Source organism: Notolepis coatsorum (assembly GCF_963971535.1).
Source record: "Notolepis coatsorum genome assembly, chromosome: 17".
In the NCBI taxonomy this organism is placed as follows: domain Eukaryota; kingdom Metazoa; phylum Chordata; class Actinopteri; order Aulopiformes; family Paralepididae; genus Notolepis; species Notolepis coatsorum.
In genome coordinates, this window is record NC_140181.1 from 71,971,737 (window position 1) to 71,996,237 (window position 24,501).

The 24,501-nt window shown below is 43.2% G+C and overlaps 1 protein-coding gene across 1 annotated transcript in view; it reads left to right on the plus strand.

Annotated features, from left to right (window-relative positions):
* Nucleotides 1-411: 411 nt before the first annotated feature.
* Nucleotides 412-24,501, plus strand: part of esyt1a (extended synaptotagmin-like protein 1a) — a 50,633-nt gene continuing 26,543 nt past the window's right edge. Inside the window, exons 1-17 of the mRNA XM_084332843.1 lie at nucleotides 412-1,038; nucleotides 3,827-3,868; nucleotides 8,652-8,786; nucleotides 9,076-9,149; nucleotides 9,778-9,850; nucleotides 10,014-10,103; nucleotides 11,850-11,905; nucleotides 12,394-12,514; nucleotides 12,776-12,952; nucleotides 15,655-15,737; nucleotides 16,935-16,983; nucleotides 17,289-17,378; nucleotides 17,492-17,587; nucleotides 18,196-18,264; nucleotides 18,646-18,732; nucleotides 21,543-21,695; nucleotides 22,998-23,177. Of these exons, the coding sequence (XP_084188969.1) occupies nucleotides 688-1,038; nucleotides 3,827-3,868; nucleotides 8,652-8,786; nucleotides 9,076-9,149; nucleotides 9,778-9,850; nucleotides 10,014-10,103; nucleotides 11,850-11,905; nucleotides 12,394-12,514; nucleotides 12,776-12,952; nucleotides 15,655-15,737; nucleotides 16,935-16,983; nucleotides 17,289-17,378; nucleotides 17,492-17,587; nucleotides 18,196-18,264; nucleotides 18,646-18,732; nucleotides 21,543-21,695; nucleotides 22,998-23,177 (1,926 nt within the window). The 5' untranslated portion in view covers nucleotides 412-687. The remainder of the gene's footprint in view (nucleotides 1,039-3,826; nucleotides 3,869-8,651; nucleotides 8,787-9,075; nucleotides 9,150-9,777; nucleotides 9,851-10,013; nucleotides 10,104-11,849; nucleotides 11,906-12,393; nucleotides 12,515-12,775; nucleotides 12,953-15,654; nucleotides 15,738-16,934; nucleotides 16,984-17,288; nucleotides 17,379-17,491; nucleotides 17,588-18,195; nucleotides 18,265-18,645; nucleotides 18,733-21,542; nucleotides 21,696-22,997; nucleotides 23,178-24,501) is intronic.

Below are 24,501 nucleotides of genomic sequence, written 5' to 3' on the forward strand. Positions count from 1 at the left end.
TTCGTAGAAAATAAACACCCACTAATCTGCGGCAGGGCTGCAAGGCTCTGCTGCTGATGATGACAGGCTCAGTACTACTGCAGTGGAGGCGCATTGAGCGCGTGCGCGCAATTACGCACTGACTATTCCGAGTGTGTAAAAAAGATAGCGGGACCAGCGAACATAGTGTTGCAGCAACATTAACTAGGCAACGCGTACATATCAACCTGCAAGCTGCAACCGAGTGCATTGGGGATTCCCTCTGTATTATCCACGGCTATGTGTCTAAGGTCGATGCATTTTAATAGTTTGTGAGACCTAGACGTATAGCTCCGCCCGCGAGTACCGACGACGCAAAAACTATTCTGGGAACAAGTTAATTCTAGGGTTTAGTTATTTCTATTGGATTCCTTGCGGAGGAGGTCTTCTAACCGAGCACGCCCTTACAGGTCTAGGTTGCAGAGTCTGTGTGTTGCCCAGGCTTGTGCGCACATGAAGCTTCACCATACAAGAGAGCTGTGTGCCCCGTGGCGCTGATTTGGGAGCGTGCACTAAAAACAAAAATGTGATCAAACAGGGTTTTTATTTTATTCGATGGTTTCCAGAATAAACAAGTCCGTTTTGTTCTAATCGGTCGCTCGGCAAATCGTCTTCAGGGGCAGCAAACGATCCCACGGACCAAACGAATTCGTGGAGAAAGATTTCACCATGGCATCTGCGGATGCAGGCTCGGGTGTCGGGGGAGACGCGGGGACTGCGGCGGACTCGGCCTCCTCGCCCGGAGGAGCGGCGCCTCCCCGCCGCACACCTGGGCAGCGCGCCGTCACTGTCCTGTGGTCTTTCGCCAAATGCCTAGGCACGCTCCTGCCGGTGTACCTGGCCGGATACTTTGGCTTCAGCGTCAGTCTACTCCTATTCGGTCTGATGATATACATGGGATGGAAACACAGTCGGCTGGAGAAAGTGATGAGGCTCAAGTCTGCCATGCACCTCTTGGAGAACGAGAGGGAATTGACCACCGAGAAGGCGTTTCGAAGCAAGCGGGATTTACCTCCGTGGGTAAGATATGAGTTTCATCAACACCTTGCGCATCTGTCAGGTTGTCCCCAGTCACAAGCTTCATTGCTATGATGATTATGTAATATAATAACCCAAGCATCTCCCTCTCCCACCTTTATATGTCTCCCTGCTGTGGGTCACCAGACCACTTATTATGGTATGGCTATATAAATTAGCATCACTGTTAGGGGTAGATTACACGAAGGCATCAGAAGAACATTTATTATAATCACATATTGAATTTATGCATTGCATTTCCACCCCTACCGAACAGCTGCTTTAAATCAACTCGGTAAATTGTTACCCCTTGGATGGTTTTGTGATGTCACCCCCCCCCCCTCTCACACACACACACCCTCTATTCATGTGCCTACACAAACATCTGTATAGTTGTTCTTTTTATTGTAATTTCATTCTAATTGTCTCCACAATGTCCACCACAACACACATTCTTCAGAATAATCTGTCCCTGGCTATAGGCCTATATTTGGACATTCCTAATGTGCAGTGCAGTATCTGGGGAATAAGGCAGAGTGCTTGACCGGACTGCACAGTGAGGAATGGGTCAAACATGATGTCAGATGAGACCAGTATAAACAACAACACCAGCGTTTGGATGGGATTTACTTTTAGCTGGCAGAGAAATGTGTGTCTGGTGAACAGTTGAATGTGAATGAGTTTTTGTTTGTTTCTTAGTGGGTTAAGTTGTGGTTTTCTGTCTATCAAGGCGTTTCGGTGTGTGTGTGACATGTGCACTCGTTTCCTGTACAGTAGAGCTGCTGTAGACCTTATCTGGTTCTAGAGGCTTGATGACTCACAAACAACTCTGTGAGGGGAGAAGAGACCAGTCCAGGACCATATTGAGGATAGAGAGAGAGAGAGAGAGAGAGAGAGAGAGAGAGAGAGAGAGAGAGAGAGAGAGAATGAGAGAGTGTGTGTGTGTGATTTCATCACACTTTCTTTTTACCATTTATCACACATTTTCATCCACCCATCGTCAAATCACTCACCATCTCAGTGACTTCTGTGCAAACAGGAAGTCACACCCACAGAAACATGATTAGTATGATTTCCATATCTTGTGACATTCGTTTGGAGGAAAGGTCGTGAGAGAGACCACGAGAGGGCATGTAGTTGTTATTAAGTCTCCTGACATTTAGAATGGTGAATTGGCTGATTGTGGGTTCGATCGGTTGCCCAAACATGAAAACAAACAAACATCGCCAGAAATTAGAAATAAGAATGGAGACATGTTTTCATTCTAGTTGATTGACTAAGTTCTTGACACTATAGACAATCAATAAATGTTCATCAAATTAAGTTACAAAAATACTGGTGGGAAGGAATGTATTTGATTTAATCGTCAAATCTGAAATATTATGTTACAGTTTCCCACTTCTGGAAAGGAATGCAATCATCACCTTGTTGTGAGCAGCGTCATGTAGGAACTATTTTCTACTGAACTACACCCCATAATAATGAATGGGGGTGTACTTTGAAATTAGTTCCTATGAACCTGCTCACAATTAGGTCTGTATTATCCTGAGTAACCGGGTCATGATTCCTGGAAAGAGACGTTGCTTTTGAGCTTTTCCAAAATATTTTCTTGATGCTTTGAGCATCACAAGCCAAGTGCCATTCAGCTCCATTGTATCGGAGTGACGGTAGATATCTATATGGCGGATATCTCTATGGCAGATATCTCTATGGTAGATATCTCCAAAACTAAGCAAATCACACCAAAACAATCTTGGATGGATAGATAGCACTCCGGGTAAAGGGGGAACATTTGTTTTTATTTTTATTTTGGGTGAACTGCTCCTTTAAACAGACCATCAGTTCTCCCAGTCATACTGGTTTATAGTCTATGTCAGTGGTTCTGAATCCTTTTCATGTGAAGGACCCCCTGATTGATACACATTAGGCTGCAGAACCCCGTTTGACAACATATTGTTAGATATGATTAACCCTTTCACTACCACACTACAAAGGGTTAACGCTTTCACTACCACACTACAGCATGTTAACCCTTTCACTACCACACTACAAAGGGTTAATGCTTTCACGACCACACTACAGAAAGTTAACCCTTTCACTACCACACTACAGAAGATTAACACTTTCACTACCATACTACAGAAGGTTAGCCCTTTCACTACCACACTACAGAAGATTAACGTTTTCACTACCACACTACAAAGGGTTAACACTTTCACTACCACACTACAGAAGGTTAACCTTTCACTACCACACTACATACGGTTAACCCTTTCACTACCACACTACAGAAGGTTAACCTTTCACTACCACACTACAGAAGGTTAACCTTTCACTATTACACTACAGAAAGTTAACCCTTTCACTACCACACTACAGAAGGTTAACCTTTCACTATTACACTACAGAAGGTTAACTTTTCACTACCACACTACAGAAGGTTAACCTTTCACTACCACTCTACAGACGGTTAACCTTTCACTACCACACTACAAAAGGTTAACCCTTTCACTACCACACTACATAAGGTATAACCCTTTCACTATCACATAGTGAAAGGGTTAACCTTCTATAGCGTGGTAGTGAAAGGGTTAAGTTCCGAAAGTTTGATTTATTTTAAAATATTTCTCAAACTATAAAAATAAAAATACTGTCCTCACTACTGCACATCTTTTCAACTATCCAATGTCAGCTACATTTGTTCTAGGTGTTATAGTATGGTATGTGGATGAATGTTTTCCCTGGGTCACATCACATACCTGCCTCATGCCAATTATCTCTCTTTCTCTAGGTCAACTTCCCAGATGTGGAAAAAGTTGAGTGGGTGAACAAGGTATGATTTCTCCCACCATATTGTGTATTTGTTTTTGTTTGTTTGTATGCACATGATGCATGTGTGTGTATTTTATGTGCATAATGTGTGTTTGTACATGCATGCCAGCATGTGTGCATGGGTATGTGTGTGTGTGTGTGTGTGTGTATGTGTGTGTGTGTGTGTGTGTGTGTGTGTGTGTGTGAGTGTGTGCGTGTGCGCGCACTCGGCCATCCCAGCTCCCTGCGATCTCTCCATTATCCAGATTATCCAATGTTGTAATTAAGAGGCAGCCAGGAGCAGCTTCCAGGCCAGGGGCAGCTCAGATCATACCCCAAACAATATGTCTCTGTCAGTACAGTAACCTGGCATCAGCAGAGGGGCCGGCGCGTGGATGAGAATATAAATACACTACGCATCCTCCTGCAGGAGGGGGATGGAAGGAAAGTCCACAACGAGACTCCAGATTGTAGGAGAGCAAAGTGTGACGGCTCATTTCTCACAGCCCACCTGTCCCAGGCGTACCGGACACGTGATGGGACTGCAGGCGCACGCACACGCATCCTCCTGACCTGTAATAGAAAAAGAAGGGTCCCACGAGGATTAGCATTTTATAGACTACAACAGCCGTGTGCATAATCACGTCATGAATTATGTACGCGTGGCCGTGGTGAGTGGGGCTTAAAGCCTAGAGGGTCCATCACTGACCTTCTGAGGCAGAGGTCAGGTAGCTGACATGGAGGTGAGAAGACTTAGCCCACTCTCCAAAACCTCACACTGAGATGCAGAAACCGATACCAGGGGATTTGGCGAGGGACGACATCGTCACACTACCGGTGCAAAACACTCAGTAGTACTACTAATTTGTATATTTTGTACCCAATGTAATCACCTGTACATTGTATAGTGCTGTTGTACTTTGCTGCTACATTTTCACTCTGGTTGGATGCCAAACCTCTTTTCATTGTACTCGTGCTGTATGATGACAATACATTTTTTTTTTTTTTTAAACTTTGGCCATTCCCCTGGCTCTTTTATGTGTTTATCACATTTATACTGGTCAAGGATGACCGACAGAAATAGGCTGAAAGGGTTCAGATGGGGGGGAAGACACTCTGGGAAAGGCACGGCTGCAGTCGGGATTCGAACTCGCTAAGCCCCAGATCCGTGACGAGCACGGTTGTCCACGGCGCTGAAATAGCGCTCGCGGTACGTGGTGAGCTACTGGAGCTCCCCGACAATACATTTTTAATGGAATCTAATCTAATCTAAAATGTAACGCAATGCTTCTTTGTAATATGTTACACAGAGAATGTGTAATGTACGATTTACAAATGTACAATATACAAATGCACATAGTGCAATCTATTATGCAAAAGATTGTGTGCAGGGAACAAAATAAGTACCAGCCAACCGCCAATGGCTGGTAAAAAATCTGCCTGGCTGGTAGTTTTAAAAATCTACCAGCCAAATGGCTGGTAAGTCAAAAAGTTAAGTTTGTTCCCTGAGAGCAGAGCTACACAGCAGTGCGCCTATTTTGCGAGCCGAAATAAGTCTGTGGTTTTTTCTTCTTCTCACAACGGGTCAAATGCATCTAACATGCATTGCATCGTCGCCATTCCTTTATGCCCACATCGCCAGAAATGAACGTTATGTTAGCGTAAGCTAACAAGCTAATCCTGATCAGCGGCAGAGCCATAGAGAACAGCAGACAGTGTGGACTGGGGAAAGGGAAATGGGGGCACTCTCCCTTTCTGTGTGTGCGTGCGTTTGGAAAGACGATGAAGTCACTAGTCAGGACTCAGGAGAGGAGTATATTGTAGTAAACTGAGGATTACTGAGGATGCACAGATAATGTTGATATTCAAATATAAAAAGGTTTCGAGAGGAGTGGAAGTTTGAAGACAGACTAGACTACAATATGATGCGGGGGTGGTGAGTTGAAACAGTGTGTGTGTCCCCGACCCCACTTCTATGTTTCAATAAATTATTTGCATTTAAAACGATTAACGCTGACTCATTCCTTCAGTCCACTCAAAATTATGCTAATATTCCTTATGTTGTTTATGATATTAATTGAAAATAGCATATGAGAGTATTATATAGTAATAATAACACATGGCGATATACTAAAAAGCTATTTTTAATTTTTGGCTGGTAAAAAATCTGCCTGGCTGGTAGTTTTTAAAATCTACCAGCCAAATGGCTGGTAAGTCAAAAAGTTAATTTTGTTCCCTGATTGTGTGTGATGAAAAAAGAGAGCCTACAGCATGCGTTCAAGATATTTCATCAGTCCATCCTATGGTGAACACAGGTTTTAGCCCGATTCTCCTGTGATTTAAATGTTATCAATATGTTTCTCTCTCTCTCTCTCTCTCTCTCTCTCTCTCTCTCTCTCTCTCTCTCTCTCTCTCTCTCTCTCTCTCTCTCTCTCTCTCTCTCTCTCTCTCTCTCTCTCTCTAGCCTTGTTAACAGTGTGCTCCTCAGTCATTGACACTGGAAGGCTTTACATTTGATTGACCCTAACAGATGACTGTACCAACTGAATTATTGATCATACAGTTTCAGGAATTGTTACACATTAGAGATGCTGCCCATCTCCCCCAGTTACTGTTACTGTACCTCGTAATTACTTACAAATAGCTTTTCAACTTGTCAGTGAGGCTTTGCGTGGTGGATTTTGACTGCGATCACATCTTAAGAGTGTTCACAACTTCACATGATGTCGTACGCGCTTCCAAGTCTGGTTAGTTCAGCAAAATGAGGAAAGTGTTTTTCAGTGTGGAAGCATTTTCATACATTATAATACAATATTTTCCATTGAATGGTACTAACATAAATGAACACACATACACTTGGATATGACCAGTTGTGGTTGACTCAATAGTAGGCAGTGGTGTAGCGGTGAATGGTGATGCGTTGGGCGGTCTTCACCACCCTCTGCAGTGCGTTCCGGTCAGGGGCAGTGCAGCTGCTGTACCTGACTGTGATGCAGTTGGTGAGCATGCTTTCAATGGCACACCGGTAAAAGTTCACCAGAATCTGAGGGGACAGGTGGGCTTTCCTCAGTCTCCTCAGGAAGAAGAGGCGCTGGTGAGCCTTCTTGACCAATGCTGAGGTGTTGAGGTTCCAAGAGGGGTCCTCGGAGATGTGGACTCCCAGGAATTTGAAGCTGGAGACACGCTCGACCTCCGTCCCGTTGATGTGGATGGGAGCATGTGCGCTGCCTCTGGTCTTCCTGAAGTCCACCATCAGTTCCTTGGTTTTCTTGGTGTCGAGGGCCAGGTGCTGGACCTCCTCCCTATTGACTCATCTTTGTTTTTGATGAGGCCCACCACTTAATAATGGTGTTGGTACCATGTATAGGAGCGTAGCCGTGGGTAAAGAGGGAGTAGAGGAAGGGGCTCAGGACGCAGCCAGTGTTCAGGGTGAGGGTGAAGGCGGTGAGATCATCTATCCTAATAATATGAGGTCTGTTCGTTAGGAAGTCTAGTATCCAGTTGCAGACAGAGGGGTTGATGTCAAGGTCCTTGGTTTCCACAAGGTCACCAAGTTTGGAGATTAGTTTGGAGGGGATGATGGTGTTGAATGCTGAAGTCGATGAACAGCATTCTAACATGGGTGTTGCTCTCATTAATTGTGTAATAGTGTCTAATAGTGTAATACTGTGTAATAGTCTAATAGTGTAATAGTATGTAATAGTTCAATAGTGTGTAATAGTGTGATAGAGAGAAAACACATGTGGCCGCTTCCTGGTGGAGATTTGTGTTCTACTGAGTGCACCACTTGTGGCACTTTGATCAATGTATGTTGTTCTGTGCCTCGGATATATTTGATTAATAATAATAATAATAATAATAATAATAATAATAATAATAATAATAATAATAATAATAATAATAATAATAATAATAATAATAATAATAATAATAATAATAGATTCGATTTAGAGATAGAAGCGCCTTTCTCAAACTCAAGGACACTTTACATAAAAAGAGAAGCTATATAAAAGACAAGATAAGAATATGAATATATATGTATAGTAACAACAGGAAAATAAAACAAATAAAAATGAAAAAGGAAGCAAGGTGCAGTCCATTTGGAAGAAACAGTAACACAAAATAAACAAAAACAAAAACAACAGGATCAGTAGCTTAAAAGAAAAGAGTCAGGGGGGAAGGGAGTGAAGGGGTGGGTTACTTGGGAGCAGCGCCGTGTTGCGCGAAGGAGAGTGTGAACAGGTGTGTTTTTAGGTGGGTTTTGAAGAGGTTTAGGGTGTCGGAGTCTCGGATGGAAGGGGAGAGGGAGTTCCCCAGCCTGGGGGCAGCTACGGAGAAAGCTCGGTCGTGTGGAACGCCTGGTGTGGGGGATGGTGAGGAGGTCGGAGTTGGAGGAGCGGAGGCCCCGTGCTGAAGTGTAGGGGTGGAGTAGGTCGATCAGATAAGATGGAGCCAACCCGTGCAGGGATTTATAGGTGAGGAGGAGGATCTTGTAGGGGATTCGGTAGTTGATGGGGAGCCAGGGGAGTATTTGCACGGTGGGGGTGATGCGCTGCCAGGGTTTGGTGCGCGTGAGGACCCTCACAGCTGAATTTTGGACATACTGCAAGCAATCCAGAACCTTCTTGGAGGCACCAAGAAGGATTCCGTAGTCAACGCGGAAAGTGACGAAGGCATGAATAAGTTAATGATTGATTGATTGAATGATTGATTGATTGATTGATCGATTGATTGATTAAATGATTGATTGATTCATTATTTTGATTGAAAACAAAAACACAGTGAGATGATTCTCTGCTCTGTAGATCCTGCAGCAGGCATGGCCTTTTGTGGGCCAGTATCTGGAGAAGCTGCTCGTGGAAACAATCGCTCCATCCATCCGGGCCTCCAGCATTCACCTCCAAACCCTCAGCTTCACCAAGGTCAACCTGGGAGACAAGGTGCATGAAACACAGTACCACAGATGTCTCCTGTAAACACACCCTGACCAAGAAAGTATTTTACCTTGATAATGTCCCAATTATAGAGACAAATTCTTGGCCCTACCAAGTCTATTTTACTTTCTCCCATTTCAACACAGGCGTGAAGATTGATGATTCGGTTAGGAGCAAATAATAATCCTGTTGAGTGTCTTTGCTGACAAGATTTCATCATATATCACACAGCCTCTCAGTGCGCTCATTCATCAGTGTCCTCTGCCGGGTCTAATAGCATCTGTGGTGTTTGCAGGCTATGAAGGTGGTGGGAGTGAAGGCTCACACGGAGAACGATAAGAGACAAGTGATGTTGGATCTGTATGTGAGGTACTGGTCTCCTCTACCACTTTAATACTGGACTTTACGCCATAAGCCTCATCCCGGTCTAAAGGAATCAGAATCAGAATCAGAAAAGTCTTTATTGTTATTATGTATTATTATTATGTAAGTTTGCACATACAAGGAATTTGTCTTGGTCATTTGGTGCATCTTAACCGACAATATCAACACTTGCAAAGCAAGTAGGCCTATAGGAATACTTTTTTTTATTAATATTTTTTTATCAAAGTAGAATAAAATAAAATGGAACATATAACTAAATTAGAATAAAAATACAATATAATATAATATAGGACAGGGCTGTACAATTGTGCAGGATTGTTGTAGAATATGGACATTAAATTAGTAATACAGTGTAATAGAATATATAACAGAGCTGTGCAATTGTACAGTATTGTGCAAGAAATATGAACAGTGTCTTGTTCGGATGCTCACAGTTCTGAGTATATGTGCAAATATAATAGTCCAGGAAGGGCGTGTTAATGTAACACAAAGGGTATTTTAGTCCTGGCTTATTCCTTGTCTGTGAAAACAGCCCATTGGTTTCTCAATGCAAACTAGATCTATCGACAAGCTACCTTTCAGGGTCAGATGTGTCCCATCTCCTCCTCTGCAGCTATGCTGGTGACGTGGAGATCAACGTGGAAATCAAAAAGTACTTCTGCAAGGCCGGAGTGAAAGGAATCCAGGTAAAATAAATGAATATGATTTATGACATTATTATTATTATTATTATTATTATTATTATTATTATTATTATTATTATTATTATTATTATTATTATTATTATTATTATTATTATTGGATTAGTCTGTAATTCTGTAACTCACTTCAACTGGCTCCTCCCCCTAGCTCCACGGGAAGCTGCGTGTGATTCTGGAGCCTCTCATTGGAGACGTGCCTCTGGTGGGAGCCATTACCATGTTCTTCATCCGCAGACCTGTAAGTAGGGTGACCAGATGCAAAAAGTCCAAAAGTGGGACAACATAAGATTTTGGTGGGACAAAGTGGGACAACAGTAAGATTTTGGTGGGACAAAGTGGGACAAAGTGGGACAGATAGATAATGTAATTTTTTTTATTAGAATAACTGCCATGGTCTTCACTGAATAGATTTAAATCAAAGGTTAAAGGTTAAATCAAAATAAATACAAATTAAATACCACCTAACATCTGTTTTAAATATTCAAACGTCATCACTTGACAGGAATGTCTTGTGTTTGATATTCCCTGTTAACACAGAACTAGGGAAAACAGTGTAGTATAATACAAAAATAATAATACAAATAAATTGTGTTTCTATATTAGAATAACTGCCATGGTCTTCACCGAATAGATTTAAATCAAAGGTTAAAGGTTACCATAGTCGGCTGACCTGTATGAATGGGAGTGTTGTACTGTGTGATAGACACTTGTTATCTCAGTTGCAGTGACCTTGTCCGTCTGGCTATCATTGTTTGGTTTAAAAAGAAACGTATCCATAGATCTGGATGTTTCTTTTTGGTGAGCCACTTTCAAGTGAGACTCACGTCCACTGTGGCGCTTCAAGTCGTATTCTCCTCCATGCGCAATTGAAAACGAACTATGACACAAAACACAGAAAGCCTGCTGCGGATTTCCTGCCATCTGCCTCACCCAGTCATGTGTCGTTTGCCAGTCTTGGTTGTAACTGCAGGTCCGTTTCTTTTTACTGCTTTCCATCTTGAACTAGTTTGCTTGTAATGTTGTTGTGTTTTTTTTGACCAATCAGATTTGCGATATGAGGTAGCGTCTCGACTCAGTCTCAGTCACGTCACAAGCAGGCAAGCAGCGCGCTAAAGTACTATAACCAATCAGAGCAATGTGTGTGGACAAGAGGCGGGTTGCTACGTTTACTGTCTGTAGGGAGGGGCTTTTAGACGCATGTTTTTTTTGGCTTCGAAAAGAGGGACATCCTCTCAATATGAGGGACGTGGGACATTTGGTCAAATGGTGGGACAGTACAACCAAAAGGGGGACACCTGGTCACCCTGTAAGTGTGTGAGACCAGCCTCAGATTCCATTCATGTACTGGACACTAGCTGATGCCCTGGTTAAGGTCTTGTACAGGAGATCACATTATCATGGAAACAGGATGAGATATTTACATGCCACAGTATCCTGCTGTTATTGTTGTTATTGGTATGTCCTCATGATCATCTGCAGGTCTCACACGAGCCCCTTGCGGCCTATGGTGAATAGGATATAGCATCCTGCCACAGGTGCCCACTGCCAACTCAAATATTGTTGTACAATGATGGGAGAATAGTGGTGTAGGACTCAAGTGCAAGGCGAAGGAGGCAGTAGAGGGGTCCAAGGGTGTTAAATAGATGACAGCCCAAAATACAATAAGAAAATAAGAACACAGTATATAGAACTGGAGAACTTGAATTCCCCAAAAAAGACAAAAAATACTAAATGCTAAGTTTTACAGTTCACGTTCCGAATTCCCCCAAGGGGATAAATGCAGGAATATCTTATCTTATCTTACTGAAGAGCGGCAAAAGTAACAAAAGTCCAGAAATACTTACTTAGGACATCTTGAAACATAGACATTGAACATAGACACTGGACATAGACACTGGACATAGACACTGGACATAGACACTGAATCATTATAATAGGAGGCTTTCACTCAGTCACATGTATTTACTCTCATCTATCATCACAGAAACTTGATATCAACTGGACCGGACTGACCAACCTGCTGGACATCCCAGGGCTCAAGTGAGTAGACGGACTCATGTCCGTTCAGGCAGAAGTTATTATTAGTTATTATGAAATACAGTACTGCTGTCCTCTATTTGTGCTATTTAAGCCTTTTAAGCTGTTTTAAGACCTCATTCATGTATATTCAGGTAGTTGTCAGAAAATACAATTAAAACATTGTCAGAGGCGTTTTCTGTTGTTGTCGTTGTTGACAAATACTTCTGGCAATACTTTTAATGACAATAAATGTCATTCCTTTTTTTAATTGTATTCCTCCTGTAGATAACATTTTGCCAACATGATCCCATGCTGAAATATAAGCCCTCATCCTTAGCCAATGGGTGCAGCCGATTGGCCCCATTGTTGGGAACTGGGATATTATGTTTTAATATGCATGTCTATGTTGTCAACAGCAGTAGTATATAGTATCTGTCTCTTTGTTTGTCTGTCTGTCTGTCTGTCCCCTTCCTGTGTGTCCCCAATACCACCCTTGCATTCATTTGCAGTGCCATGTCGGACACTATGATAATGGATGCAATAGCCTCCCTCCTGGTGCTTCCCAACCGTCTCACTATCCCCCTGGTGGCCGACCTGCACGTTGCGCAGCTCCGCTCCCCTCTCCCAAGGGTAACCCTCTCAATAACGAATGCCATGGAGAGACACACCGACCCACACCGACTGAACTACATCTGACATATACACGCATACGTTAAGCAACCGTAAACATATAGCCACATTCAAACATGTCCCTGTGTGTTGTCCGACTCTGAACGTTAACGCTGCCCGTGTTTTCATCTGTTTGTGTGCATGTGTGTGTGTGTGTACGTGTGTGCTTTTGTGTGCGCATGCATGTGCGTACGTATGTGTGCTTGTGCGTGTGTGTACCAGGGAGTGGTGCGTATCCACCTGTTGGAGGCTGAGGACCTGACAGCCAAGGACACGGTCATTAAGGGCATTATCAATGGGAAATCTGACCCCTACGCTCTACTGCGTGTTGGAACCCAGACCTTCACCTCTCACCACGTGGACAGTAACCTGAACCCGCAGTGGAGAGAGATGTACGAGGTGAGATGGGAGGCGGCGACACAGTATCGCTTTGACTGAGTTGGGGGGAGAAATGGTCTCTGAGGATGTAGATTCCCGTCAAAACTAATCATGTGTCATAAGCCTGGGCTTAACCCTTTCACTACTACACTAACAAAGTGTTAACCCTTTCACTGCAACAATACAGAAGGTTAACCCTTTCACTACCACACAACAAAGGGTTAACCCTTTCACAACCATACAACAGAAGGTTAACCCTTTCACAACCACACTACAGAAGGTTAACCTTTCACTACCACACTACAGACGGCCGTCTGTAGTGTGGTAGTGAAAGGTTAACCTTCTGTAGTGTGGTAATGAAAGGGTTAAAAGGCTGTCCCAAATACCTTTTTTGCGGCTTATGAGCTTCAATTGTCATTGAATATTCTAACATAATCGATGATAATAGCTGTTATTATTCATTAATAATGTCTTTAATGTGATACTATCATTACATGCTATCATTAGGCTTTATTATTGTAATTATTACGCTATTGAGATTATAAGGTTTTTTCCTCTTCATTGACGATGAGGATATTAGTCCCGGCATTAGTGACTCCTACTGGTTGACCGGGCCGTCTGTTCAGCGGGGAGGGGATCTGAGGGGGATAGAGTGAACCTCTGCACGTGTTATGCTCTCCCGGTGAAACTTCTCGCTTATCAGGTGAAAAGAAGTGGCTGGCAACGCCACATGTATCAGAGGAGACGTGTTGTAGTCTGCACCCTCCACAGACTGGGGCATGGGGAATTGGCATAATGACTAAATTGGGGAGAAAATGAGAGTGCACATGAATGCAGCTCCAAGCCTGAGCCATATGAAATCGAATGTGTAAACACTAGGTTTACACAGTGCACATGTTCATTCTGTCATTGGACGCAACGTGACCTTCAAATTCAAGCGCAGCTCTTCCCATTAAGCTGTGTGCTGAGAATGACAGTTTAGTGCTGGTGTGCCTGCACTGCGTCCCCGCTTCACTGGGAATAGCACTAATCCTTCTGCAGTGAATGTACTGCCATTATCTTGTCCGTGTTACCACAGTTTTAGACGATCTGTTATTGCAGTCAAATGGGAAGCTAGCGGTGTCACGGTTTGGTGTGTAGGTGCAAAATGGAAGCTCAAAAGGAGGTTGACAGCCCAGTTCACTAAGTGAAACCGGAACATAAAACCGCAGAACACGAGGAACAGGAACCGGGAGCACACAGCCAGAGCAAACAAGGGGCGATGGTTACACTCAGGAAACAGCTGGGGTGGTGACAGACGAGACACCCGGCCAGAAGGACACAGGACTGCACATGGGAGAGGGAGACACTGGGAGAAACCCTGGGGACATCTTCTGGACTTCCACATGCTCACTTTAAACATTCACCTGAAACATTCAACACATTTGAAACATTACACCATATTTGTATCTATTTATTCTTACACATTTACACTACTTCTCTACCTCATTTTAGCATTTTTATTAATTCTTTTGCATTTTGTATATTTTAGTTTTGTATATTGTATATTTTGTATAGTGTTTTGTCTTTACTCTTTCACTATCTTCCTTTTTTATTTTTTACTGTATGAAGCACAATCTCGGGAGGGTCATACAGAACCAAGCATTTCATATAATGTTCATGTACCTTATATGTGACAAATAAAACAATATTTGGAACTTGAAACATGGACCTGGGTGGAAACCCAAGGAGAGGGAATGAAACAAGAGGAAGATATAGAGACATATAGACACAGGGTCTGAGAGTCTGTGATAAGCACTCTTTTTATTTTTATTTTTTTTATAGACCAGATTAATCCTGTGAGATTGTGGGTGCATTTATCTTTTTCCTGTTTTTAATCCGCGATGTGAAGAAACCAGCACCTGGTCAAGGTTAAAAAATAAAAATAAAAAAATTGGTATTGCGCTTTGTTTACTGTTCCGTTTCGATCTGATGTGTGGGTCGGAGTTGCTTATTATTAGTATTATACTATGAATTTCTCCAGACCTCTCTTGGTCAAGCCTGAGGTGTGGCCATCAGTAGCAACTTCTCCCCTATACCCACTGAAATCAAACATGCACATCAAACAAAAACAAAAGATGTAAACAAAGCACAATGCCAAGAGGGTCTCTTTTGCCTAGAGGTCGCTGTTTGATGACACATTACAAATTCGACCTTCAAAGGACACATCAGTAAGACATTTGATTGTTTGGAATGCGAACCATGTAATAATAATAATAATAATAATTAATTTAATTTATATAGCGCTTCTCAATAACCCGAAGTCGCTGAAAATGTAATGTAATATCGCATTACATTGCATGTAATATCAAAACAGGTTCCATGCCATGGAATAAGCAGGTAATTTAATGGTTGAGTCTAAACAGGCATCACCATTACCATCCGTAGCAGTGAGGAGTGTTTTGACTCGACCATTAAATTACCTGCTTATTCCATGGTATGGAACTTGGTTCTACATGGTTCTTATTCCAATCCGATATCTTACTGACCTTTAAAATATATTTCACAACAACAAACAATGAAATAGCGTCTATACTGTATGTAATATGACAACACGGTAGTCAGGGCTTTTCGGTCATTGTGACTCTGTTTGCATGTCCCGGTGTTATTGTGTCATTTGTGGTTGTACCCTATATTTGTATATCCGCTTTGTGCATATTTGTCCATTTGTGTGTGTATGTCAGGTGATTGTCCATGAAGTGCCTGGTCAGGAGTTGGAGGTGGAAGTGTTTGACAAAGACCCAGACCAGGATGACTTCCTGGGGAGGTAGCTCTCATTCACTCTGTCTCTCTGTGCTTCTCCATCTCCTGCTATTAATTCACTCCACACTGAGCCACGACGCTGGAGATCTCAACTGTCCTCCTCTCTCCCTCTCTCTCTGTCTTGCCTTTATCCCATGATCTCTCTCTGTCTGTCTCTCTCTCTGTCTTATCGCATTCTCTCTGTCTGTCTGTCTGCCTGTCTGTCTCTCACATACTTGGTACACTCTCTCTGTCTGTCTGTCTGTCTGTCTGTCTCTCTCTCTCGGTCTGTCTGTCTATCTCTCTGTCTGTCTGTCTATCTCTCTGTCTGTCTCTCTCTGTCTTATCCCATTCTCTCTGTCTGTCTGTCTGTCTGCCTGTCTGTCTCTCACATACTTGGTACACACTCTTTGTCTGTCTGTCTGTCTCTCTCGGTCTGTCTGTCTATCTCTCTCTGTGTGTCTGTCTATCTCTCTGTCTCTCTCTGTCTTATCCCATTCTCTCTGTCTGTCTGTGTCTGTCTGCCTGTCTGTCTCTCACATACTTGGTACACACTCTGTCTGTCTCTCTCTCTGTCTGTCTGTCTATCTCTCTCTCTGTGTCTGTCTATCTCTCTGTCTGTCTCTCTCTGTCTTATCCCATTCTCTCTGTCTGTCTGTCTGCCTGTCTATCTCTCACATACTTGGTACACACACTCTCTCTCTCTGTCTGTCTATCTGTCTCTCTCTGTCTGTCTATCTCTCTGTCTCTCTCTGTCTTATCCCATTCTCTCTGTCTGTCTGTGTCTGTCTACCTGTCTGTCTCTCACATACTTGGTACACACTGTCTGTCTGTCTCTCTCTCTGTCTGTCTGTCTATCTCTCTCTCTGTGTCTGTCTATCTCTCTGTCTGTCTCTCTCTGTCTTATCCCATTCTCTCTGTCTGTCTGTCTGCCTGTCTATCTCTCACATACTTGGTACACACTCTCTCTCTCTCTCTCTCTCTCTCTGTCTGTCTGTCTCTCTGTCTGTCTATCTCTCTGTCTGTCTCTCTCTCTTTCTGTCTGTCTGCTGTCTCTCTCTCTCTCACTCTGTCCATCTCTCTCTCTGTCTGTCTGTCTCTCTCTGTCTCTGTCTGTTTGTCTCTCTCTGTGTCTCTGTCTGTATCTCTCTCTCTCTGTCTCTCTCTCTCTCTCTCTCTCTCTCTCTCGCTCTCTCTGTCTATCTCTCTCTGTCTCTCGTAGGGTCAAGGTGGATCTTGATATTGTAAAGAAGGCGAGAATTGTGGATGATGTGAGTAGAAATATATATATAATTTTTTATATATTTCCAAAGAAAGAGAACACTAAATATTCCCAGTGCATATCGCCAGTAAACATCTTCTCTTCAGCACTATCGTCTGCTACCTGCGGGGTGGTGTAATGAAGCTTAAGGACTCCACTAATCAAAAGCTTTTAGCAGATCCCATGATGCCTCCTCGTGATCAGCTCTGACGTCATCGTCGGCCAGCCCCACCCCACCCATCTTCAGACTCTACTGAATTTAGTCAGTTTAGGCACATTTTTTATTCTAACCACCCCTCTGGTTTCTGCCCACAGTGGTTCAGTCTGAAGGATGTCCCGTCAGGCCGAGTCCACCTCCGCCTGGAGTGGCTCTCTCTGCTGCCCTCTGCTGCCAGGCTCAGCGACGTGCGTCTATGACACACTGCATGATATTTCACAATGATTGTGCTTTTAGCTGTAGCTCATACTGGGTGATGGTTTTCACACACTCTTCATTTCTCCTCTCTGTGTTTCACCAGGTGATCCAGAGGAACCAGAATCTGAGCTGTAAGACGGCAGATCCTCCCTCTGCTGCCATCCTAGCTATCTATCTGGACCGGGCTCAAGACCTGCCTGTGAGAACTGCACTGTGTGCTGGACTAGGGGCGTCTTAGACCAGTGGTTCTCAACTCAGAGGTCCAGGAACCCCCAAAAGTCCTTGGGGGAGTTCCAGGGGGCATCCCCAGAAAGAAATAGGTCCATTAGCCCAATGAGAGAATATATAAAAGATTAGATGAGAATCCAAAGCCTAAATTGGATCAATTTGGAGATCCTTGACATCAAAAAGTCTTAAACTAAAGAAACTCTCAGGCCATTAATAGTCATAGGATTTTGTCGACTGTTCCATTAGTTGATTCATCTGGAGAAAAATCTGTAAAATTGTGGTTCCAGTATCATGGTCCTTTCTGCAAATTAATACAGTCATTCATATATTTCTGTTTTTAAGAAATAACTATTTGTCTAAAAAGGTCCTTACCAGCTAGTGGACTAAGAGGGTACTACTGCTATGACCTATCTATGAACTTTCTTCCATGTTAATGTGATCCATATGTGTGTGTGTTTGTGTGTGTGTGTGTGTGTGTGTGTGTGTGTGTGTGTGTGTGTGTGTGTGTGTGTGTGTGTGTGTGTGTGTGTGTGTGTGTGTGTGTGTGTGTGTGTGTGTGTGTGTGTGTGTGTGTTTTAGATGAAAGGCAATAAGGACCCCAGCCCCATGGTCCAGCTGTCCATTCAGGACACGACCAGAGAGAGCAGGGTGAGAATCAATGACTCATCGCTGCGTACAACCAATCTATACAGGATGAACACAGTGTTTTCTAGGGATTCACAGATACCACTTTATCACTGTTGATAGTGAATCTGAGTTCTAAATGTAAAATATTGTCAGATGCCGAGTACTGAGCTAGTCCATTACTTTTACTGAACAGCTCTTGGTATCGGATTTTAGTGTTGGGAAAATGCAAAATGAATATCCTGTCTTAGCCTGGTATCAGCCCAATGTGATATTAATACCATTTGTTAGCCTGGTATCTGCCCAATGTGATAGTAATACCCTTTGTTAGTCTGGTATCAGCCTGATATCCGATGCCAGCATTGTTATAAATACATCCCTAATATTTTCCTCTGTTTTCCCTAGACTTGCTATGGGACTAATAGCCCTGTGTGGGAGGACGCCTTCACCTTCTTCATCCAAGATCCTCGCAAACAGGACATTGATATACAGGTACTATCACAACACAGACTGGACATTGATATACAGGTACTATCACAATACAGACTGGACATTGATATACAGGTACTATCACAACACAGACTGGACATTGATATACAGGTACTATCACAACACAAACTGGACATTGATATACAGGTACTATCACAACACAGACTGGACATTGATATACAGGTACTATCACAACACAGACTGGACATTGATATACAGGTACTATCACAATACAGACAGGACATTGATATACAGGTACTATCACAACACAAACTGGACATTGGTATGTGGTTAGAGAAGCGGTCTTGTGACCAGAAGGTCACTGGTTTGATCCCCCGAGCCGGCAGGAAAACTCTCGGTGGGAAAGTGAATGAATAACGTTCTCCCATCCCTCATTACCAACTGCTGAAGTGCCCTTGAGCAAGGTACTTAACCCCCAACTGCTCCAGTGGAGTTACTCAGTGTCCAACACTGTCAGACTGTGGTTGTACTGGGCAGCTCCCAGGTGTGAATGTGTGTAACTGTGTGAATGTGAAGCAGGGCATTGCTGAAAAAGAGCATCCGTGCTCAGCGAACCGACCCTGGGTAATTATAGAAAAAATTTATACAGGTACTATCCCAACACAAACAGGACATTGATATACAGGTACTGTCCCAACTTCTCTCACAGTAAAACTACCAAACAGGACATTGATATACAGGTATATCCTGTTGCTGACGACACAGTAGTGGTGGGCCTGATCTCTGCAAACGACGAGAGGGCCTACCTGGAAGAGGTCAAGGTCCTAGCGGGATGGTGTCAAGAGAACAGCCTCTCCCTGAACGTCAGCTAAACAAAGGAGATGATTGTGGACTTTAGGAGGTCGGGGGTCAGGGACTACAGCATCGACGGGGCACCGGTTGAGAGAGTGAACAGTTTTAAGTACCTCGGAGTCCACATATCCGAGGACTTGACATGGACCACACACATTGACAGTGTTGTGAAGAAGGCACGACAACGCCTCTACTTCATCAGGCGCCTAAGGAAGTTCCAAGTCAGTCAGAAGATCCTTAAGAACTTCTACTCATGTACAATAGAGAGCATCCTGACTGGCAATATCACCTCCTGGTTTGGGAATAGCACCGCACAAGACCGTAGCAGACTACAGAGAGTGGCCCGTTCAGCCGAACGCACAATTGGAGGGGGGCTTCCCACTCTCCAGAACATTTACAACAAGCGGTGCATGGGTAAGGCTAAGAGAATTATCAAAGACTCCAGCCACCCAAACAACTGCCTCTTTGAACTGCTGCGGTCAGGCAAGCGATACCGGAGTCTCATGGCAAGCACTGAAAGACTCAGAAGAAGCTTCTATCCCCAGGCCATCAGGATGCTCAACGAACAATAACACTATGTAACAACCATCAAATGCACTCACAGCACACACATCCACACGCACACACTCACTTTAAACAAACAACTCACTGCAGCACCCACTTTACACACTTTAGAACACCTAAACACACTTTATATTTATTGGTAAAGAATTTGCACTACAACCCATACCTCATTACACCTTACTGTAAATTGTACCTAAATTGTACCTCATCCCATTTCTGCTTTGCACTATATTGTATATTAGTATATTGTATAGTATATTGTATGGTAACTCAGTTACTTCTACTCTGCATTGAACATTGTACATATGTACATACTGAACACTTGTGCCTACGTACGTGACTTCTATTTTATCTATACTTATTTTATACTTACCTATTTTTGTCTAGCACAGTCTGGAGCGTAACAGAAAGAAGCATTTTGTATAAAAGTATTCTGTACTTCTGTATGTCAACTAATAAAGAAACTTGAAACTTGAGGTACTATCCCAACTTCTCTCACAGTACAACTACCAAACAGGACATTGATATACAGGTACTATCCAAACTTCTCTCACAGTAAAACTACCAAACAGGACATTGATATACAGGTACTATCCAAACTTCTCTCACAGTAAAACTACCAAACAGGACATTGATATACAGGTACTATCCAAACTTCTCTTGCAGTAAAACTACTGTTGTGGAATCTTTCAAATGAGCCAAACAGTGAAACTGTAGAAATTCAGACGAGTCAATTTGTATAAAAATATAGAACATCGTTTATTTCTGTGGCCAAAGAGCTCAGTTTACAATCAGACACACGAACGTCTGACCAGAAAGTGAGAAAGAGCTTTGGTCAGACTTACAATAAATACATAGTTTGACATGACCTACATAAGATGCCCAGATATGATAAGAAAGGTAAAGAAAAATGCCCTAGTGAGAAAATGAAAACAAAGAATGGGTCTATGGCTTTGTTATGTCTTCACACACGAACTGGAGAGGAAAAAAACCTTGGATGTCTCTATCTCCTGGCCCTTTTGGCTGTTGTTTTAAGAAACACTGTCGCCTAGTGTCTTTGAGCTGTAGCTAGTTAACCTATATTAACTAGTCATGGCTATAGAATATGTATTTTAACACAGAACTATATGACATGATAATATTTTCCCACCACACTACCAAACAGGACATTGATATACAGGTACTATCCCAACTTCTCTTGCAGTAAAACTACCACAAACAAGTGCTCCCTAGGTGTGAAGGTGATTACAACAGTAAACTGCATATTGATTTCCCCGCCCTGTGATTAACTCTACTGTGTAAATCGCTGACAGATTTGGTACGGCGTTGGCGCTATCGCACTACGCCCGTCTTACGCCATCAATCAGTTGACTTGATACTATATGGATTTTCACTTTTCCTGCTGTGTTTAACCCATAACTTCTGTGTTGTTTTAGGTGAAGGACGACGACCGTGCTCTGTCGCTGGGCAGTCTGAGCATCCCTCTGGCACGCCTGCTCAGCAGCCCTGAGCTGACCATGGATCAGTGGTTCCAGCTGGAGGGGCACACCGGCCTCGCCAGTCGCATCTACCTCAAGGCTGTTCTGAGGGTGAGTGATGCATACGAAACACAGGCGTGCGTCTGTGGCGCACTCACCATCCATCTATCTATCATTCATATTTACACATTCACTGTGTGTATTATGCATTCACTGTGTGTTTTAATTGATTTGTTATCCTTACTTTTTGCCTTCGCCTTATGATTTTATATGCTGTGTGATTTTATATGCTTTTTTCTTTAGCTTATTTCTGTATGTACACTCGACATGACTGTAAATTAGGGAAACCTCAGTTGCTTTTCGAGTTTAAATAAAGGTTTGAAAGTGTATTATGTATTCACTGTGTGTACGCATGTCCACATGTGAGTACTCTCACACACACACACACACACACACACACACACACACACACACACACACACACACACACACACACACACACACACACACACACACACACACACACACACACACACACACATACACATTTGAATAACTTCTTTATGCCTGCATACATTAAACACAAGCAAGGGATGTAAACACTGTGAATGCAGTCAGATATTGACGTGCTCCACGCTACCTCATTTTCGTAAGGTCAGTGACGTACACGGCTACTCCACCAGAGGAAGCTCCACCAACATTGTACGCTTCAAATTTTTATCTTTAATGGGCAAATTTACCTTTTTATATTCTGCAGCAATTTTATGGAACAGACTACCTGAAAATATAAAGCTACTTACTTCCAGGTTTACCTTTAAGACCTCCTTAAAAATGGCTGCAAAATGGTTCTTAATCTGTTTTCTTTTTTTCTTTTGTCCCCTATATTGGTTTTAAGTATTGGAACCCCTGTAGGGTCATTGTTATTTGGTGAGGTCTCTATTGATGTGAATTATTGTTTTTTGTATGAAGCCATTCATATTGTATCTTGTTTTATGTTCCCCGCACACACACATGCTCACATATGCACACTTACATTCACTTCACTTATTTTAAAGGATTACAATGGAAACAAGCTCTAGGGCTTTATTGTGTTTTATCCTTTTGATCAATATTCTTTGTATTGTATTGCACAATCCTTGTTTTATTGCATCAATAAAGACATCAATCAATCAAATATCAGTTACATGCAATCAATTGACTGCCAGGTTGACCTCATACAACATAATTAGGCTGATAGCAAAGTAGCTTACAGCGTCCACTTTCAGGGTACAGAAAGCAACGTCAGACGGCAGATACTGGACAATATACACAGACACACACACCATTAGACAACTGCTCTGGGCTGACATAGCTATCATTCACTCACATAAACTTACTTACACTTAAACGTCTCTCCCCTACCGTGTTTCCTAGGTGTTGTGGCTGAACGAGGACATCTCTCCCACAACCCCGTCTCCTCATCCTCATCCTCCAGGGTCGGGACAGGGTCATGACATCATGTCAGAGGTGGGCCCAGGGGGAGTCGGTGGATCGGCTAAACCTCAGCCCACGCGACCACAGCAGACCACCCCCGACCCAGACTTTGCAACTGAGGTAGGGACACGTGCCGCTGACACGGTTGCACAGCCGCGAACAAAGAGTGATTCACCGTGTGCACATACGTCACATGTACGAGGAGGTTGGGGAGAGTGTGTGCGCGTACGTACACTTTTCACTTTGCACGCTACATGCTACACTTCACACGTTACCTACATACGTCACACATTACCTACATACAGGGCTTGACATTAACATTTTGGCTCACCAGCCACTGTGGCTAGTGGTTTTCCAAAGTCACTAGCCACTCAGTATTTTCACCAGCCAAAAATCACACACACTGAAACGTTTGGCTACTTGAGACAGACTGTCATTATGCGCGACGCAAGTAAGCGCGCACTGCGCTGAGAAAGAGAGAGAGAGAGAGAGAGAGAGACTGTCATTACGCGTGACACAAGTAAGCGCGCACTGCGTTGAGAGAGAGAGAGACTCTTCACTACACGACTCTAAAACGGTGACGCTGCACGGTCACCCGCCAAAGTGGCTGGTAAGAGTGACGGAGTTACACGCCACTGCCGAATTCTACCCGCATTTGGCGGGTGTTAATGTTCAGCCCTTCCTAAATACATACGTCACACGTTACCTACATACATACGTCACACGTCACTTACATACATACATCACACGTTACCTACATACATACATCACACGTTACCTACATACATACGTTACACGTCACTTACATACATACATCACACGTTACCTACATACATACGTCACACGTCACTTACATACATACATCACACGTTACCTACATACATACATCACACGTTACCTACATACATTACCTACATACATACGTCACACATTACCTACATACATACGTCACACGTCACTTACATATACATACATCACACGTCACTTACATACATACGCCACACGTTACTTACTGTACATACATACACAGCCCACAGGGACAGGGGAACTGGTGCTGGTATAAAGTCATGATTATGGATGTTGTTCACAGTATGCAAATATAGTCAACAGCACTGCAGCACAGCAGAGCACGTAGAGGCGGAGGAAGCTTGAAGTGAGAGTCTGATCACACACACCTGCGCGCTCCACGCACACACGAAGAAATCTGCATACATACTGGGGGTGCAAAACAGATACATGACAAATGCAACACACTCACGCACACAAACACACACGCACACACACACACACACGAAGAAATCTGCATACATACTGGGGGTGCAAAACAGATGCATGACAAATGCAACACACTCATGCACACGCACTCACACACACACACACACACACACACACACACACACACACACGCACACACTCACTCCTTTCAACAATCGCCAACATTACC